Source organism: Dipodomys spectabilis, unplaced genomic scaffold (assembly GCF_019054845.1).
Source record: "Dipodomys spectabilis isolate Male_0828 unplaced genomic scaffold, ASM1905484v1 ptg000504l, whole genome shotgun sequence".
NCBI lineage: Eukaryota > Metazoa > Chordata > Mammalia > Rodentia > Heteromyidae > Dipodomys > Dipodomys spectabilis.
The window spans coordinates 404,713-419,243 of record NW_024871181.1 but is presented as its reverse complement, the minus strand read 5'-3'; the positions used below and the strand labels follow the sequence as shown (position 1 = coordinate 419,243).

Here is a 14,531-nt window from a genome sequence, read left to right as displayed (position 1 = left end):
GTGCTTGAGCAAGTTGACTTTTTTTTTTTTGGAACAACCCCGTTGGCTTCTGTGTGGAGGCTGGGAGGAGGTGGAGCACTGGGAGGCTGAATATCCTCATCAGCAGTGCAGGAGTCTGGACTGGCAAGGGCATGGGGTCTACTGAGCCTGTAAGGGTGGGAGGAAATCAGGATGAAGTCTACTGTCAGATTGGGTGACGGGATTTGGCCCAAGGGACTTATCTTGGCTTCTCATTTGTTGATTGACACTGGACCAGCCTTTTTCTCCCTGCTTTATCCCCAGCTTTGAGGGGGAGGGGTTCCGCCACATAGGCTTCCCTGATCTGACTCTATGAGGTAACTCCAGCCAGGAGGGGGCACTTGGTGCCTCAGCTCATGCCTAGTCTAGGACTATCAAATCTAGCCAGGTCTGCTGTGGCCTTGGGCCAGGGTGTGGCATGGTTGAGGTCTGAGAGAGCGCGTCTGTGACCTCTGCAAGCCCTCTTCTGGTGTCTTGGCCATGTCAGCTGTCAGGGCTCTGTCTGTAGCCCAGACCCTAGCTGTAGCCAGGATCTCTGTTCTCTTGAGAGGAGTGGCCTTACTCTGGGGTCCCATTGGCCAAACCTTGCCTGACTGCACACACCCCTGCCTCCTGACTGGCTGGATGCCCACCTTGGGGGCTGGGAGGCTTGGCATGGTCTGGCCCTGGCAGGGGCAGATTGACTAGGAACCCAAGGAAGGAGGTAGACTCTGAAAGCCTGGGCCTGGAATCACCTGAGCCTCTCTGTATCCACTGCTTGTGCACTAGCCTAGCCTGTGTCCCCTTCCTTCGAGGGAAGTTTGGGGAGAGTGAGAATGAGGTCCTCACTCCACTTTAGGCAGGGGCTCAGGTCTGTTTGCACAAGCACTGTATTTCTGTCTGTTGGAGAAACTGGACTGCCCAGTGTCTTTACTGGAAATGATTTACATTCAAGTCTGCTTCTGGTCATCCCTCTGTAAGCTTTTGATGAAGTCCTACTATGTGGCAAGTCCTTCTAGGCCTAATTTGTCTTGAATTTATGGTGTTTGGCCCAAGGACCCCATGCACAGGAGGTGATTGATGAATGAATAAATGATGGAATGAATGGATAAATGAGGCAAAGACACTGTTTCCAGGCATGTAGAATTCAATGGGAAGACAGGAAGTGTAGCACTGGAAACAGGAGATTCTACAATAAGAGGTAAAGGACAGGAACTCAGGCTGCTGCTGACTGCTGCCCAGGGCTCTGTCCATCCTGTCTCTCACCTGTAAGATGGACCACTGATTCCTAGTCCTGCCTTCTTAGTGAACATCCAGCCAGATATGGTATAGTCTGACTATAGCCCAGGAACCTTGGACCATCGGCTCTTTTTCTTCTGCTGGCTTGCCCTCTGTATCTTGCCTCCTGCATTTCTTCAGCTCTCTCTAGGGCTTCTTTCTACAATATTCTTCCCAGAAGAACAAGCAAATATAGTCTTCCCACTTTCTCCTTCTACCCTCTTCCATACCCAGAAAGTCATCCATGCAGGCCGCAGTGCACAGCCAGGCTGCAAACGCCTTGGCAGTGGTTACCATGGCAACAAGCCCTGCTGCTTGGACATTCAAGCTCCCTGCAAGAGCCTGAAAACTAAGCAGCCTGGCACCCCAGAGGCCCCCACCTAAGCTGACAACTCCTGGAGCCACTGCCCTCCTCTCCTTGCTGCCCGGCACTGTGCCTGACACTTGGGCTTTGGGAATGAGCTGTGTGTCTGGGAACCAGTAGCAGTTCTGAGCCAGACAGACCTGGTTCAAGTCCCAGGTCTACCATTTTAGGGATCAGGAATTTTGAGCAAGTCACCCCATTGTGTTTTGGATTTATTGAATTAGCTATGGGACCCATGTGGGATAAATCATCCAAAGAGCCAGGGCTGCCCTGTCCTGCAGCTGTGGTCATGATGCATCCTAGGCCCAGGGCTCTGGTCCTTTTATCATGTAGCCCCAGGAGGATGGACAGCAGTGTGTGTGGTAGATGGGAGCTCAGACTGACAGCTAGACATCTGGGATTGCTGCTGGGCTTTGCCATTTATCTGGGCCTTGTCAGTAAGATGAGGATAATATTGTCCTCATCACACGGATTGATGTATATATTAAATCTAATTAATATATGAAAATGCTTAGAAGAATACACAATAAATATATATAAATGTTCACTGTGATTGTTACCACCGCAGCATAGTTGGCATGGCCAGGAGGATTGAACTCACTGCCTGGCCCTGCTTGGTTTTCTCACATGTGCAGGTGAGTCTGGCTCTGGAGTTTACAGTGACTAGACAGCCCAGAGAGGTGTTTTCAGGTCCCTTCCATCTGAGGGAATGACAGGCATGGCCACTTTCTGTCTGAGATTTAAGTTTGAGGCCAGCCTGGCTGTATAGGGAAACCCATAAGAGCGTGAAACCTCATCCCCATATGTGAGTTTGAAGGGCTTTCTTTGCTGATTCACCAGCTGGCAGCTACAGCAGTCCTGCCTTGGATCAGACAGCTGATCTGTGACTGCCTGGAGCCCTCACAGTCAATAGATCCCAGAGCTGAAGGTGCAGTGCCCACTGGAGGCTCAGGAAAGAAAGAGCTGAGAGGGGCCTGTAGGCACGAAACCTGAGCTACGCGCTGTGGCTCACTTTACTGGAACAATTTCAGAGAGGCTCCACTGCCCCAGAGCTTACTCGCCCACTGGGCCTCCTGAGTAGGAAGGGTACAGGAAGGGGAAGAGACTTTCCCTTCCAACCTTTTCTCCAGCTCCTCTCCTTTTCTTCCTCCCTCTCTTCTTCTCTTCTTCCCTCCCTCCCTCCCTCCTCTCCTTCCTGTCTTCCTTCTTTCCTTCCTTCCCCATCCTCCTTTCTTCCCTTCTTCTCTTCCTTCTTTCTTCCTTGCCTTCCTCCCTCTCTCCCTCCCTCCTTCCTTGTTCTCTTCCCCCCACTTTTCCTTCTTTTTGATAGAGTCTCAATATATAGTCTGTCTGGCTCAGATTCTCCTACCTCAACTCTTCCAACCTAGGATTATAGATGGATGCCATTATACCCATTTGGCCTTTTTTGCAGGAAGGGGCTGTACAAACTCTATCACTGAGCTCCATCCCTAGCCTTCCCTCCCTCTTTATGATTGGGCTGTGTGTGTGTGTGTGTGTGTGTGTGTGTGTGTGTGTGTATGTGTGTGTGTGTGCTGGTCCTACAGCTTGAACTTGGGACTTAGACACTATCCTTGAGCTTCTTAAGACTTGTGTTCTACCATTTGAGTCACAGTTCCACTTCTGGCTTTTTGGTAGTTAATTGGAGATAAGAATCTCACAGGCTTTCCTGTCTGAGCTGGCTTCAAATGGCAATCCTCAGATCTCAGCCTCCTGAATAGCTAAGATCATAGGTAAGAGCTACCAGCATCTAGCTAGGTTTTGCTTTTTTAAGTATAGTCTGACAATTTCCTCACTTAAAGTATTTATACCACTTACATTTTATATATTTGTAAGGGAACTGTACTTCAAAGGCATTAAATACATTTACATTGTTGGACAACCTCCACCACTAACCATCTCCAGAACGTTTTCATCTTCTCAAGTTGAACTCCTAACTCCCCATTCCGTGCTCCCTGGGCCCCAGGAACCAGCATACTGTGTCTTATGAACTGCTCTGAGGATCCCCATGAATGGATCACATAGTGCTTGTCCCAAATGACTGGCACATTTCAGCATCAGTTTCTCAATGCTCAGGTGGGCAGTGTGTCTTCGTAGCACGTACAGGCCCTGAGTTCAAACCCCAGTACCAAAAAAACAAGATCAATGCAGAGTAAAACTTTGAAAAATCAGCCTACAAGCCAGAGAGGGAGGAGGTAGATGCTCAGCCTTGGTCTTCCACAACCCATCCCCCCATTTGAGGTTAAATTCAGCGGATAGTGTTGTTGGCTAGATGGTGGGCACAGGTGGCATCCACAGAACCCCCGGGCTCTGAGACTGTGGCTGGAGATAGTGGTCACTCTTTTTGGGCTTGGTTGGAGGTGGCTCTGGGCTGCTTCTCATCTTCCTCGGGTCTTCATCCTCCTCAGTCTTGGGGCTGGGCAGACCTGGGAAATCTGCAGAGAGCTGACTCCCATCACCACTTGTCCCTAGGGCCTGGCCTCCGTGTTCTCAAGCCGCACATCCAGGAAGTCAATCCCACGTGCAGAGGAAGAGGACACCATGGTGGAGGGTGAGGGGTACCGGAATCCCACAGAGGTGCAGATGAGCCAGTTGGTGCTTCCCTGCCACACCAACCAGCGCAGCGAGCTGAGTATTGGGCAGCTGCTCAAGTGGATTGACACCACGGCCTGCCTCTCAGGTGATCGGCACAGCGTCCCCCACCACTGGCCCCAAGACCCAGAGCAGAAGGCTTTTCCAAAGATGGCTACTGTCTTCCAGTTGTCATACTTGTTCCTCCTCCCGGCCTTGGCCCATGCCAGTCCCCCCTGCCTGAAATGTCCTCTCATGTCACAGTGCTGGTGCAGCTTATACCTCATTCCAGGTCCCTATAGCCATATGGTGTAGTGCCCAGGTCCCTATAGCCATATGGTGTAGTCTTCAACCTGGCTGCTTCATGGGTTGAAAACTGCCAGGAGAGAGATGACTGTGGCCGCTCATTCTGATCTTCTCTTGTATCTGTATCCAGCCCACAGGTGAATGGCCCTGATCTAGTTCTGGGTGCAGGAAGAGGTTCCAGAGGGTGAGGGTAAGAGGGACAGGAAGCCAAGGAGTAGGGAGTAGGTAGGGTACTCATGCAGATAGAGAAGCTTCTTGAGGAGGAGACACTCGATCAGAGTGCCGTGTGATGTGAGGAGCCTGCTAACCACTGTCTTTCTTGTCCCAATGCCAGCGGAGAGGCATGCCGGCTGCCCCTGTGTCACAGCCTCCATGGATGACATCTATTTTGAGCACACTATTAGGTAAGCAGCCCTTTCTGCTTCATGGTCCATCTGATCTCCCATCACAAGCCCTGGACTGTCCTTTCTGTCACCGCTGCCCAGGTTCTGTGCTGCTTGAAGCCTGATTCAACTGACTGATGGCCTTTGAAAATGGGTTGAGGATGGCCTTTAGGAAGCAAAAGACCCATCTATGGGGTTTCTAGGACAGCAGTGGGGCTAGGGCTGCCTGCTGCTGCGTGTCACAGAGTGGGTTTTACCCATTTGTAGTGGGAAGTTGCTGAGATATTGTCACAGTGTTCTGTGTGATTTTGGCCTCAGTTTTCTTATCTGTGAAATGGAAAGACTTAGACTGGCTCAGAGAACAGAGAATGCCTTTTTTTGGGGGGGTGGTGCTGCTGGGTCTTGAACTCAAGGTCTTGCACTCTTGCTTGGCCTTTTCCACTCAAGGCTAATGCTGTACCGCTTGAGTCACATCTCCATTTTTGGCTTTTTGCTGATTAATTGGAGATAAGAGTCTTACTATAGGCCGGGCATCAGTGGCTCACACCTGTAATCCTAGCTACTCAGGAGGCTGAGATCTGAGGATCATGGTTCAAAGCCAGCCCGGGCAGGAAAGTCCATGAGACTCTTATCTCCAATAAACCACTCAGCAAACTGGAAGAGGCACTGTGGCTCAAGTGGTAGAGCGCAAGCCTTGAGCTGAAGAGCTGAGGGACAGTGTCCAGGCCCAGAGTTCAAGCCCCATGACCAACCAAAAAAACCCCCAGTCTCACTATTTTTTTTTTTTTGTCCTGGGCAAGCTTTAAGCTTCAATCCTTAGATCTTAGTCTCCTGAGTAGCTAGGATTATTGCAGCCATGAACCACCAGTGCCCAATGACTTTTGAGTTCAGACTTGTGTTCTCTGTGTGTCAGTGGTTACTGTTCTGCAGAGAAGCCCTAGACAAGGACTCTTGGCAAAGCCTAGCTAGCCATCTTCTGTTTATACCATGAGGAATTCATTATGAAAGTGGACCCTCTCCCCTTTTTAAATGTAGTTGGGGGTCTTGCAATCCTCCTACCTCAGTCTTCTGAGGGCTGGGGTTATAAGCATGCACTCCTATGTCTGGATTTTCTTCTTTATTCAGTAATGGGTACTGGTTGGAAAGCTCTTTATTCCACTGCACAGAGCTTGTTTCCCAGGGCTTTGCCACTGGGTCACTATCCTGCTTCTGGGATGAAAGGTCCATGCTAAGCCCTTGGTTCAGCACAGGCTACAGGGCCTGCACACAGAGTTCTAATCTCTGGGCCTGCTCCTAAATGTGCTGCCTGTACCTAGGACATCAAGTGCAGAGGCCTTATCAGGCCTGCCTAGGTGCTTTTGGTGTCACCATTAAGGAGAAAGCTTAACCAGTCCCAGTACCAATCAGTTAGTCATGACGTACTTAAAATTAGTTGGGCATCTTTCTGGACCACGGCCTTGCTGTGATTGAAAGCAGAGTTCCCTGAGTAAAATCTCTGCAGACTAGACTATAATCTAGTCTGCAGGAGAGGCAGATGTAAGAAACGTCATGTCCACGGGAAATGAGAAAATGGGCTATGAGTGTAGCTCAGTGGTAGAGTGTTTGCTTAGCATGGGCAAAGCCCTAGGTTTGATCCCTAGCACATCAACAACAAAAATGTGGGACATTCCACACTCATAATGAGATCCGACATGTAGCTGCTTTGTTATACTTTCTCAGATACCTTTTATTTTACAATAGTTTCAGGTTTACGAAAAAAGAGAGAAATTTCTGAATATAACCACTGGCTGTGAGATTCAGAACCCAGTGTCTGGCCTCCTTTGTTCCCATATATCATATTTCCAGTTCCCCTGTTATGGATATCTTACATATTTAGGGTACTTTTGATACAATTAGTGAACCACTTCTGATATCTTTTCCCCTCCTTGGTACTAGAGTTTAATTTACAGCCTCATGTTTACTTGGCTTTCTTTCTTGACTAGCCCTCTACTATGTGAGCCATGTAACTAGTCCAGCTTTTTGCTGGTTATTTTGTAGATGGAATCTTGAGAATTTTTCTGCCTGGGCTGGCTAGATTCTCTGGATCCCAGACTCCTGAGTAGCTAGGATTACAGGCATGAGCCACTAGTACCTGGCTTAGAATTCCTTTTGATACATGAGTGTATTTGATACTCAGAGCAACATTATGAAGTCATGGCTATTAGTTCCTCATTTTAATTGAGGATTGCTGTTTGTTGCCAACTGGGGAAAGAAAATCTGAGGTACTTATCTTCAATTAACCAGAAAAAAAACCCAACAGAAGAAGAGCTATGCTTCAAGTGGTAAAGTGCTAGCCTTGCCAGAGACAGCGTGCAGGCCCTGAGTTCAAGCCCCAGGACACACAGACACACAGACACACACAGACACACAGACACACAGACACACACACAGACACACACACACACACACACACACACACACACACACAACCCTTTCTAAGCATATAGAAAACTGAGTAGTAAAATGGTCACTGTTAATGAGATCTAATAATTAGGATTTTGCTCAGCTTGCTTTATCTACAGATGGATAAATAACAGGGCAGATTTTTTTCTGTCTCTCTGTCTTTCTCTGAACCATTTGAAAGTGAGTTGTAGACATGGCACTTTGTCCTTCTGCATGTTAGCAGGTATCTCCTACCAATGATCTTCCTCCATGTCAGTGCCCCTAAGAAACACTCATGGAAATTGAGTGCCAGCACTGGGGAAGCTCCTGTGACTCACAGAGCCAGGCCTCGTGCTGGCTGAGTCACCTTGCCTCTCTCCCTGTCCTTATAGGTGCAGGCAGGGCACATGAGCTCTCTGTACCTTCCTCATGCGGAAAGACCCTGAGAGGTGACATGACTCTCGGGGTGTGACAGTCAAGGTCGAGCAATATGGAATCTGATAGGCCTCTGTGACTCAGTGCAGCCCACTGACCAGCAGGCCCCTGGGAATGGAGCCTTTCAGGCACGGGAGGAGATAGTCCTGTGTGCTGCATGTTCACCAGCTGAGGTGCACAGAGGTGAAAGGGCTGCTTGAGGTCACATGGTGACTGGCTGTCAGCCTCCTGCCCTCACCCCCACAGCCCATTGACTGGGCACGAGCTGGGCAGCTAGTGCTTCTAGTCAGGCACAGGGCAGCATCCTGGCTCCCTGGGGATGGGTAGGGATGACGACAGTGATGATGGGCTACAGTTGGAAAAAAGGGGGCTGGTACCAGCCAACACAATCAGCTTAGAATCCTGGCCACGTCATCCGTGAGCTGAGTGACCTTGGAAAAAATGGCTAACCTCCTTGATGTTTAATCCCTCCTAGACCCACCTGTCATACTTGTTTTGAGACTCAAAAATGGTACCTGGCAAATAGTGGGCCTGCTTCAAATGTTTCCTTTTCCATGAAAAGCCCTGAATTCAAACCCTAATACTACCAAAAAAGAAAACCTTTCCTTTTCCCTGTCTACTCTCTCTCTCTCCCTCTCCCTCTCTCTCTCTCTCTCTCTAAACTCTTGCACTTAGTAGACATTCAATAAATGTAAATTTATTGATTTAGCTTGCTACTGTTCAGGGAGGACACACGCTATGCTATGTCCTGAGACTCAAGAGTCAAAGGTGAGCAAAACATATGGCCCTTTGGGCAGGTGGTGCACCTGGTGGTAGAGTGTTTACCTGGTGTACAAGGTTCTGGGTTTGACCCTCAGTACTGCAAAACAAGAGAAAACAAAAACAAACGACATAGCCACATGGCCATTGTTGCAGTGGCCCTAAGGACTGGGAGACAGAGGTCAGCCTATGGGGAGAAATGCTGGAGAGTGAATGGTGTGCAAGAGGGATTCCCTGAGGAGAGAGCCAAGGGCAAAAAGAAGTTCAGCACTACCCGGATGGGAGAAAGAAAAGCAGGAAGGGGAGACATCAGCCACATAGCTTCATAAGATGGCTGGTGAAACTGGCTGGGTGGCTTGGTGATATCAACGATGTGAATGTGTTCTGGAGCCTCTGGCCAGCCACCCCCACCCCCACCCCGCATAGGCCACGGGTATCAGAGTCCCCAGTTCCCTCTCCTGTCCTTTCTGGAAGGCTCACCACCTGCTTTCCTCTCTCCAGTGTTGGCCAAGTGGTGAATATCAAAGCCAAGGTGAACCGAGCTTTCAACTCCAGCATGGAGGTGTGTGGGGTGGCCCTGCCTGGGGGTGGGAAATGGCTGTCCTCCTCTCTGACCTCACTGCCCCTGCCCAGAGTTCTGAACCATCTGATAGAGCTGTGAGGACCCAGAACCTTCTGGGCCAATGCTCCATTGCACAGAGGGAAAACAGAGACCTGGGAAGGGAAAGGGACTTGCCTCAGGCTTCTGAGCTTCCTGGATGCTGTCAGGGCCGGACTGTCAGTCAGTAGCCGGTGGTAGCCTGTGGTATAGGAATGGAGGCTGGCAGAGCTGTCTGGTCCAGGGCTCCAGTGGCTCCAGTGGGCCAGTGCTGAGTTTTGGCTGTTATCTCACCTCCCAAGGCTCTGCTCACCCTTCTTAGAGTGTACTGGGGTTCCTGTGTTGTAGGTATGGGATGTTCATTGGGAACTCTTTGAGTGCAGGGAAATGCCTTGGGCCTAGGTTGCTTCACCCGGTCACCCAGGCTGGATAGCAGTGGCCTACCTCTGCCCCTGGGCACCCCTCAAATACCCAGGTATTCCCTAGGCACCTCAGGCATCTACCTTCTAAATTTAGCCAACATTTACTTACTGAATCCCTTTCATGAATAGGGGCCCCATGTTAATCCTCTCAGTAACTCTCCAGGGTGGCTGTGACCCCTCCAATTTTCCAGATGAGGAAATCAAGACGAGAGAAGGCAAGTGAGTTGCCCAAAGTTTTCCGGAAGCCAAAGACAAGAGCCAGAACTAACTGAGGTCCCTGGCCTTCCAGGTCTGGCAGATGAGAGAGAAACCTGTCACTCAGGCCCTGCCTGGGTGACACTGCCGGTGTCGTGCGCACGGGCCTCACTCCTCCCACCTACCTCTTCTACATCTCTAGGTGGGCATCCAGGTGACCTCCGAGGACCTGTGCTCTGAGAAGCAGTGGAGTGTATGTAAGGCCCTGGCCACCTTTGTGGCCCATCGGGAGCTCTCCAAGGTAGGTCGTGCCTCCTGCTACTCTGGGCTGCCTGTCACGGGAGGCCAGGCTAGGGATCCAGCTCCCAGGGGAGGGACCTCTGCCATCCCTCCTTCTCCTTTCCCCCAGCTCTTCCTATATATCTCACACCAGCATTCCTCATGTTCTAGTGAGCCCATATTCTCTGGGTCTTTGCCCAAGACCCTGCATCCTGCAGGGTCATTAGGAAGATAAACACGATGTATGAGGTGAAGGTGGAGGCAGGAAGGTGGCCACAAAAGAGAGGAGGCCCTTGGGGCTGGGAAGATGGCTCAGTGGTAGAGCGCTTGCCTTGCATGCCTGAGACCCTGGGTTCGATTCCTCAGCACCACATAAGCAAAAAGAAAAAAGCCGGAAGTGGTGCTGTGGCTCAAGTGGTAGAGCGCTAGCCTTGAGCTGAAGAGCTGAGGGACAGCACCCAAGCCCAGAGTTCAGGCCCCACAACCGGACCCCCCCTCAAAAAAAAAGAGAGAGAGAGGAGGCCCTAAACCTTGTAGCAGCCTGGGGAGGGGGCTCAACCTAGTTGTAGAAAACAGGGCCTTGGGCTGCTTTAGACAACTTGTCCTGAATGGAGTGCTGGTGGCTCATGTCTGTAATTCTAGCTATTCCAAAGTATGAGATCTGAGGATCACAGCTCAAAGCCTGCCCAGGAAGGACAGTCCATGAGACTTTTTTTTTTTGGTTGGTCATGGGGCCTGAACTCTAGGTCTGGGCACTGTTCCTCAGCTCTACAGCTCAGGGCTAGTACTCTACCACTTGAGTCACAGTGCCATTTCCAACTTTTTCTGTTATATGGTACTGAGGAATGGAACCCAGGGCCTCATGCATGTGAGGCAAGCACTCTACCACTGAGCCACCTTCCCAGCCCATGAGACTCTTATCTCTAATTAACCACAGACAGCTGGAAGTAGAGCTGTGGCTCAAGTGGTAGAACACTAGCCTTGAGCACAAAAATGTTCAATGAAAGTGCCCAGGTCCTGAGTTCAAGCCCCAGTACTGGCAAATTACAAAAAAAAAAAGAAAAGAAAAGGAAAAATCTTGTCCTGAGTAGCCCCCCACTTGTCCCCTGGCCAACAGGTGAAGCTGAAACAGGTCATACCAAGGACAGAGGAGGAAAAGACTGAACATGGTGTAGCAGCTGAGCGCAGGCGCATGAGGCTGGTCTATGCGGACACCATCAAGGACCTGCTGGCCCATTGTGCCATCCAAGATGGTGAGTAGCCTGTAGCCTGCATGACCCCTGCCCCCTTGCTCCTTGTCCCCTACCCTGAGCCTGTGAGTGGAAAGAAGAGGAATATCCTAGGGACCTCTCTGGCCCCTGGTGATTCAGGACTCCGCTAGCCTTCTTGGCCCCAAAGTCTGGAAAAGCAGGGTGCTGGGCCAGCATTTGGAATGGTGTAGAGATGGATGGGAATTCCCCTCAGAATGATTTTGGACCTCTAGGAGCCAAAGAATTTCAGAAGGTAGTATTGATCTGGGCTACAGAGACTTGTGAGGTGTTTCTTTTTTAAATTGGTTTGAACTCAAGGCCTGGTGCTTGCCAGCCAAGCTCTTTGTATAGCTTGAGCCGGACCTACAGCCCCATGAGACTTGTAGGATTTTCTTTTAATTTATAGCGTGGATTTGGGGCTTGAACTCAAGACCTGGGTGCTGTCCCTGGGCTTTTTTGCTCAAGGCTAACACTCTGACACTTAAACTAGAGCTCCACTTCTGGCCTTTTGGTGGTTAATTGGAGATATGAGATTCATGGTTTGTTTTTTTTTTCACCCTGGCTGGCTTAGAACCATGATCCTCAGATCTCAGCCTTCTGAGTAGATAGGATTACAGGTATGAGCCACCAGAACCCAACTGGATTTTTAAAAATATATATATAGACAGAATATGTTCAGATATTCACTCTTCATCATTCTCTCCACTCCTCTTTGTTTCTCCCTCTCTGCAAATAATTCAAATTACAATCAAATTCTGTGTGTGAGTGTGTGTATCAGTCTGTCTATCTGTTCTATGAGTGTGTCTTTAAAGTCTAGATTCCAGAGATCTCTAGGATAATTTAAGAGTATTTTTGTGTAAGTATGTACTTTCCCCCAAGAAGATGCAGTTAAAAAGCAAGACTCCTTCCTATCCAAAAACCCATGCCACCTCCCCAGAAACAACTACTGTTACTTGTTTTTACTTTTTTAAAAATATCTTTCCAGATGTATTCTCTGCATCTTTAAGTAGACTATGTATTACTTAGTTCTTGATTTTTACCCCAAAGGGACATGTTGTTTTATGTCTTGATTCCCCTTCCTCATGTCTCCTGGAACTTGATCTGAATCAGTACATGAAGGCCTGATTAAAATCCTGCCAGGATTTTCACAGAGAACAGGAAAGGTGCTCCTGACAGAGGTTGTTGTCTAGCTAAGGCCCAGAGATTGGGATCTTGGGCTTCTTTACCAATATCTAGAATGTTCTAAACATGAGTTCTTCCTTGAAACAAAGAGAGGCAGTTTCAGGACAAATAAAAAAGATAATTCATGGGCCAGGTGCTGATGATATTCCTAGCGACTCAGGAGTCAGAAATCGGAGGCTCAAGGTTCAAAGCCATCCCTGGCAGGAAATTCTATGAGACTCTTATCTCCAATTTACCACCAGAAAACTGGAAGTGGAGCTATAGCTCAAAGTGGTAGAGGGGTAGCCTTGAGCAAAACTGCTTACAGACAAAGCCCAGGCCCCCTGAGTTCAAGCCCCATGTCTGACAAAAAAAAAAAAAAAAATCATTCAGGATGGGAGGGCGAGTCACTGAGTGTGGAACTAAGCACTTTATAGCCATGCCCACATGCCACCTTCACACAGTCCTGTTGGGATAGATTTGACATCTGGCTATTAAGAGATGGGCAGCGGAGGGGTATTGGTTCTACCTGAGGTCCCACAGCTAGTGTAGGCTGGGACTGGCATTCAGGCTGCTAGATCTTGTCTCATGGCACTGCGACAGGCCCATATCCTCCCATTCCTCACCCAGGGCTAGCTTGTGTGTGCCCATGTTTCCTGGGCACTGAGTCCCAGGGTGGAAAGAATGCTGTAGCACCCAAGGAGGATCAGCTGTGGGGAGTGTCTTACCCTCCTGCCTCCTCTGTGTGTCCCTTCCCTGACCAGATGTGGGCAGCAGAGACTGCAGTCACATGGTGCCAGCAGAGAAAACGCGTGTAGAGAGCGTGGAGCTGGTCTTGCCTCCCCATGCCAATCATCAGGGAAACACCTTTGGGGGCCAGATCATGGCCTGGATGGAGAATGTGGCCACCATTGCAGCCAGGTGAGGCGCAGTCCACACCCTCTTCCAGGCTGATTCTTCCTCATCTCATCCTAAAGTCTGCCTCAGGCCCTTCCTCTGTGGTTAACCCTGGGAGAGTACATTTAGCAATGGCATTTGGGGCAGCCTGGGTGGTGAGTGTGAAGGTGAAGGTCTGGGAGGTTAGAGAAAACTTGCTGGAGAAGGTGTGCTTCAGCAGGCCTCAGATAACAAGTAGTATTGTGCGACAGCAGGGTTTTTGTGTAAAAGTGGGGACACCAACTATTAAGTTGCAATGGAAAATGGTGACATTATTTGCCCTCATACTCTGCTCCAGGCTTTCTTCTGTCTCCTAAACTGAGCTCCTCTCTAGCCATGCACATAGACCGCAGTATTCCAAGCCATGAAATGGGACTGCCACTGTGCAGATCTGTCAGTAGGTTGGGAGAAGGCAGTATGTGTGGTCCCAGACTAAGACAGCCTAGGGCAGGAGGAGGCTGCCCCAAGCTGGCAGCTGAAGCCGGGCCATTTCCCCTGTCTGCTTTAGCCGACTCTGCCGGGGCCACCCAACGCTGAAGGCCATCGAGATGTTCCACTTCCGAGGCCCCTCCCAGGTCGGGGACCGACTGGTGCTCAAGGCCATTGTGAACAACGCCTTCAAGCACAGGTGAGGGGGTGAAGAAGGGGCTGTGGGCACATCCTGACCTAGAAGAGACTAACTCAGACTTGCTAGGAGCCCTTCACCCTGAAGACTTGGGCTGAGCCCTGCCTGATGCGTATCACTCTTTGCATATCACCTGTGCTCAGCAGCCCTCGGCGCCAGGTCAGGGCCCCTCCCGAGGCCCTGGGCTTGTGTCTCAGAGTGTTCTACATGCTCAGCGTGTGTCTCTCTCCTCTGCTCTTGTCACTGGAGACTCCAGGCTTCTTCTTGCCAGTGTTCAGTGTTCAGATCTCTCTCCATGCGGTTTCTAAAGCAGGAGTCCCCAGAGTCCTTTCCTTTGAGTTGAATTCTAATACCTCTCTCCCATGAAAGCCGACTTTAGGCATAGTTTTTGGTGATTTCAGAGACCATCATGGCATCATTAAAGGTGGAGGATGTGGAGCCAGACTTCCTGGGTTCAAGTTTGACTGCACCTTGTGTGTGTGTGTGTGTGTGTGTGTGTGTGCGTGCGTGCGCACACACGCGTGTGCGTGCGC

General features: G+C 49.9%; 1 protein-coding gene across 1 annotated transcript in view; it reads left to right on the top strand.

Moving 5' to 3' along the window:
• Acot11 (acyl-CoA thioesterase 11) overlaps positions 1-14,531 on the top strand; it is a 37,926-nt gene that overhangs the window by 17,282 nt on the left and 6,113 nt on the right. The window contains exons 2-8 of the mRNA XM_042669695.1: positions 4,130-4,337; positions 4,869-4,938; positions 9,034-9,094; positions 9,950-10,048; positions 11,144-11,279; positions 13,202-13,358; positions 13,882-14,001. Of these exons, the coding sequence (XP_042525629.1) occupies positions 4,130-4,337; positions 4,869-4,938; positions 9,034-9,094; positions 9,950-10,048; positions 11,144-11,279; positions 13,202-13,358; positions 13,882-14,001 (851 nt within the window). The remainder of the gene's footprint in view (positions 1-4,129; positions 4,338-4,868; positions 4,939-9,033; positions 9,095-9,949; positions 10,049-11,143; positions 11,280-13,201; positions 13,359-13,881; positions 14,002-14,531) is intronic.